This window comes from Sardina pilchardus, chromosome 22 (genome assembly GCF_963854185.1).
Source record: "Sardina pilchardus chromosome 22, fSarPil1.1, whole genome shotgun sequence".
NCBI classification, from domain to species: domain Eukaryota; kingdom Metazoa; phylum Chordata; class Actinopteri; order Clupeiformes; family Clupeidae; genus Sardina; species Sardina pilchardus.
The window spans coordinates 1,642,291-1,647,290 of record NC_085015.1 but is presented as its reverse complement, the minus strand read 5'-3'; the positions used below and the strand labels follow the sequence as shown (position 1 = coordinate 1,647,290).

Genomic DNA, 5,000 nt, shown 5'->3' with positions numbered 1-5,000 from the left:
CTCAAGGATAATGCTTTCTTTCCATATAACAACGTTACCATGTAGGGAAAAAATGCCTGTTTAACTCATCAGTGCCACTTGAACGAAGTAGCCACAAAACATAAACATTAGGCGTGCGTGTGACCGTGCACCGTGATCATGTGACTTGCTCTGTTGCAGCCAGTGGCTTCTCTCACTTCTGTGTGCACTCCTCCTGCTTTAGTGAATGTGTGTGGTTTCAATGCGTGATTTCCAGTGTGCCCCTCCTCCCCCCCATGTAATTTAAATACTCGGTAATGTACATTTGCACAATTACAATAATATCGCAAACGATATATATCGTCCACCCCTATCCTCCAGTTCTTGAAGCACTGCAGCCCCAAGATCAGGTGTGTGTGTGTGATGCTATCAGCTGACCGCTCAGTGTCATGACCCCCCTCCTAACTTCAAACGTGTGTGTGTGTGTGTTCGTGTTCTGTAGCTATAGTGGGGAGATGAATCTTTTGGCCTGTGTGTCTGTGATGCTCTAAATGTATTAGCTGTGCGTGTGTGTGTCTTCAGTCCGTGCTAGAGTGTGTGAGCGCGTGTCCCTGTCCTTTCTAACTAGTGTGTGTGTGTTTGTGTTGGGTCTCTTCCCCTCTCAGGTCTCATGCCATTGCCTGTGTGAATCAGTTCATCATTGGCAGAGCACAGGCTCTGATGGACAACATCGACACTTTCATAGAGGTGAGCACACACACACACACACACACACACACACACACACACACACACACACACACAGCCTTGTGGAGACTTGTCTGTCTGGAGATGATGTAGAAATCACTGCTGACTGTTAGTGATGGTTTTAGTATTCATACTGGCTGATCCAGAGAGACACTGAGTGTGTGTGTGTTAATCCTGCTTTAAGACTGAGTGTGTGTGTGTGCGCAGAGCCTGTTTGCGCTGATCAGACGAGAACTCTGAGATCAGGAAGAGTGTGTGTTTGTGTGTGTTAACCCTGTTGTGTGTGTGGTGTGTGTGTGTGTGTGTGTGTGTGTGTGTGTGTGCGCAGAGCCTGTTTGCGCTGGCTACAGACGAGGACTCTGAGGTCCGGAAGAACGTGTGTCGTGCGCTGGTCATGCTGCTGGAGGTCCGCATCGACCGCCTCATCCCTCACATGCACAGCATCATCCAGGTGAGCACCAATCAGCAGCCTCCCCGCTGCCCTGTGCCTGCACATGGGCCAATCAGCACCCTCCTCACTGCCCTGTGCCTGCACATGGGCCAATCAGCACCCTCCTCACTGCCCTGTGCCTGCACATGGGCCAATCAGCACCCTCCTCGCTGCCCTGTGCCTGCACATAGGCCAATCAGCACCCTCCTCACTGCCCTGTGACCGCACATGGGCCAATCAGCATTCGCGTTACTCTACATGGACACATCGGCAGTAGTTAGGGCTGCAGCTTCACGTGTGATTTATACGACATCCCTCTAATATAAACATGTTATATGACATCCCCCTAGGGGCAGCCGTGGTGTACTGGTTAGCGCATCGGGCTTGTAACCGGAGGGTTGCCGGTTCGATCCCCGACCAGTCCACCACGGCTGAAGTGCCCTTGAGCAAGGCACCTAACCCCTCACTGCTCCCCGAGCGCCGCTGGTTGGGCAGGCAGCTCACTGCTCTGGGTTGTGTGATTCACCTCACTGTGTGTGTGCTGTGTGTGTTCACTAATTCGGTTAAATTGGGTTAAATGCAGAGAACTGAATTTCCCTCACGGGATCAAAAAAGTATATATTCTATTCTATTCTATTCTATTCTAATGTAAACATGTTGTATAAGACATCCCTCTAATATAAACATGTTATATGACATCCCCCTAATGTAAGAATGTTATATATATGACATCCCTCTAATGTAAACATGTTATATATAAGACATCCCTCTAATATAAACATGTTATATGACATCCCCCTAATGTAAGCATGTTATATATATGACATCCCTCTAATATAAACATGTTATATATACGACATCCCCTAATGTAAACATGTTGTATACGACATCCCCTAATGTAAACATGTTGTATACGACATCCCTCTAATATAAACATGTTATATATACGACATCCCCTAATGTAAACATGTTGTATATATGACATCCCCCTAATGTAAACATGTTATATACAACATCCCTCTAATATAAACATGTTATATATATATGACATCTCTTAATGTAAACATGTTATATATACGACATCCCTCTAAAGTAAACATGTTATATGCAACATCCCTCTAAAGTAAACATGTTGTATATGACATCCCCTTAATGTAAACATGATTTATACGACATCCCCTTAATGTAAACTTGTCATATATACGACATCTCTCTAAAGTAAACATGTTATATACAACATCTCTCTAATGTAAACATGTTATGTATGACATTCCCTTAATGTATACATGATTTATACGACATCTCTCTAATATAAACATGTTATATGTACAACATCTCTCTAATATAAACATGTTGTATACGACATCCCCTTAATGTAAACATGATTTATACGACATCCCCTTAATGTAAACATGTTATATGACATCCCCATAATGTATACATGATTTATACGACATCTCTCTAATGTAAACATGTTATATACGACATCCCTCAAATGTAAACATGTTATATACGACATCCCCTTAATGTAAACATGTTGTATAGGACATCCCCTCTAATGTAAACATGTGATATACGTCATCCCCTTAATGTAAACATGCTATATACGACATCCCCTTAATGTAAACATGTTGTATACGACATGTATACGACGTTGCAATTGATTGAAGTCAGACGTGGGTCCGTCTAGTCCCACATTCACGTCGCTCTGTCATTAGATTAATGTTATCAGACGGTGCTGTAATATGTATGTATAAATACACACACACACACACACTCCATTATTAGATTAACCTTATCAGAAGGCGCTGAGTTGCGGAACTTTTATAAATGATGTGCTATACTTGCAATCCAGTGTTGAAATGTAGACTCACTAGATCTTGTGTGTGTGTGTGTGTGTGTGTAGTATATGCTGCAGAGCAGGACCCCGATGAGAACGTGTCTAGGTCTCATATATATATGTGTGTGTGTGTGTGTGTGTGTGTGTGTGTGTATGCTAGTATATGCTGCAGCGCAGGCAGGACCCCGATGAGAATGTGTTTAGGTCTCGTGTGTGTGTGTGTGTGTGTGTGTAGTATATGCTACAGCGTACGCAGGACCCCGATGAGAACGTGTCTAGGTCTCGTGTGTGTGTGTGTGTGTGTGTGTGTGTGTGTGTGTGTAGTACATGCTGCAGCGTACGCAGGACCCCGATGAGAACGTGTTTAGGTCTCATATATATATATATATGTGTGTGTGTGTGTGTGTGTGTGTGTAGTATATGCTGCAGCGTACACAGGACCCCGATGAGAACGTGTCTAGGTCTCATATATGTGTGTGTGTGTGTGTGTGTGTGTATAGTATATGCTGCAGCGTACACAGGACCCCGATGAGAACGTGTCTAGGTCTCATATATGTGTGTGTGTGTGTGTGTGTGTGTGTATAGTATATGCTGCAGCGTACACAGGACCCCGATGAGAACGTGTCTAGGTCTCATATATATGTGTGTGTGTGTGTGTGTGTGTGTGTAGTATATGCTGCAGCGTACACAGGACCCCGATGAGAACGTGTCTAGGTCTCATATGTGTGTGTGTGTGTGTGTGTGTGTGTGTGTGTGTATAGTATATGCTGCAGCGTACGCAGGACCCCGATGAGAACGTGTCTAGGTCTCATATATGTGTGTGTGTGTGTGTGTATAGTATATGCTGCAGCGTACACAGGACCCCGATGAGAACGTGTCTAGGTCTCATATATGTGTGTGTGTGTGTGTGTGTGTGTGTGTATAGTATATGCTGCAGCGTACGCAGGACCCCGATGAGAACGTGTCTAGGTCTCATATATATGTGTGTGTGTGTGTGTGTGTGTGTGTGTGTGTAGTATATGCTACAGCGTACGCAGGACCCCGATGAGAACGTGTCTAGGTCTCATATATATGTGTGTGTGTGTGTGTGTGTGTGTGTGTATAGTATATGCTGCAGCGTACGCAGGACCCCGATGAGAACGTGTCTAGGTCTCATATATGTGTGTGTGTGTGTGTGTGTGTGTGTGTAGTATATGCTACAGCGTACGCAGGACCCCGATGAGAACGTGTCGCTGGAGGCCTGTGAGTTCTGGCTCACGCTGGCGGAACAGCCCATCTGCAAAGACGCGCTCTCTGGACACCTGGCACAGTGAGTAGTGTGTGTGTGTGTGTGTGCTCTCTCTGGACACCTCGCACTGTGAGTAGTGTGTGTGTGTGTGTGTGCTCTCTGGACACCTCGCACAGTGAGTAGGGTGTGTGTGTGTGCACTCACTGGACACCTGGCACAGTGAGAAGTGTGTGTGTGTGTGTGTCTCTGGAGATGATGTAGAACTCACTGAGCTGATGCTATCACTGATGGTTTTAGTATTCATACTGCCTGATCCAGAGCCCCGCACTATTTTGTGTGTGTGTATGAGTAAATATAATGACACAGTAGAGAAACAGACTGTGTATGGATGTATATATCTGTGTATGGATCTACATATCTGTGTATGGATCTACATATCTGTGTATGGATGTATATATCTGTGTATGGTGTATATCTGTGTATGGTGTATCTTATGGATGTATATATCTGTGTATGGATGTATATGTGTATGGATGTATATCTGTGTATGGTGTATCTTATGGATGTATATCTGTGTATGGTGTATCTTATGGATGTATATATCTGTGTATGGATGTATATATCTGTATGGTGTATCTTAGTAGTTGCTTTAACACATATGACTCCTGTGTGTGGGTCTGTAGCTGAGAGACTGTACAGCGTGTGTGTGTGTGTTAAGCTGACTGTTGTGTGTCCTTTCCAGACTCACGCCCATTCTAGTCAACGGCATGAAGTACTCTGAGATTGACATCATCCTA

At 44.5% G+C, this 5,000-nt stretch overlaps 1 protein-coding gene and 2 non-coding genes across 3 annotated transcripts in view; all 3 read left to right on the top strand.

Moving 5' to 3' along the window:
- Window positions 1-5,000, top strand: part of LOC134070660 (transportin-2-like) — a 37,787-nt gene that overhangs the window by 7,615 nt on the left and 25,172 nt on the right. Inside the window, 4 exon segments of the mRNA XM_062527068.1 lie at window positions 624-705; window positions 1,034-1,156; window positions 4,166-4,284; window positions 4,946-5,000. The exon segment at window positions 4,946-5,000 is cut by the window's right edge and continues 6 nt beyond it. Of these exon segments, the coding sequence (XP_062383052.1) occupies window positions 624-705; window positions 1,034-1,156; window positions 4,166-4,284; window positions 4,946-5,000 (379 nt within the window).
- LOC134070737 (small nucleolar RNA SNORD41) lies at window positions 784-851 on the top strand. The gene has a single exon (XR_009936974.1). It is a non-coding gene; the product is annotated as a small nucleolar RNA SNORD41 (small nucleolar RNA).
- Window positions 4,450-4,521, top strand: LOC134070740 (small nucleolar RNA SNORD41). The gene has a single exon (XR_009936977.1). It is a non-coding gene; the product is annotated as a small nucleolar RNA SNORD41 (small nucleolar RNA).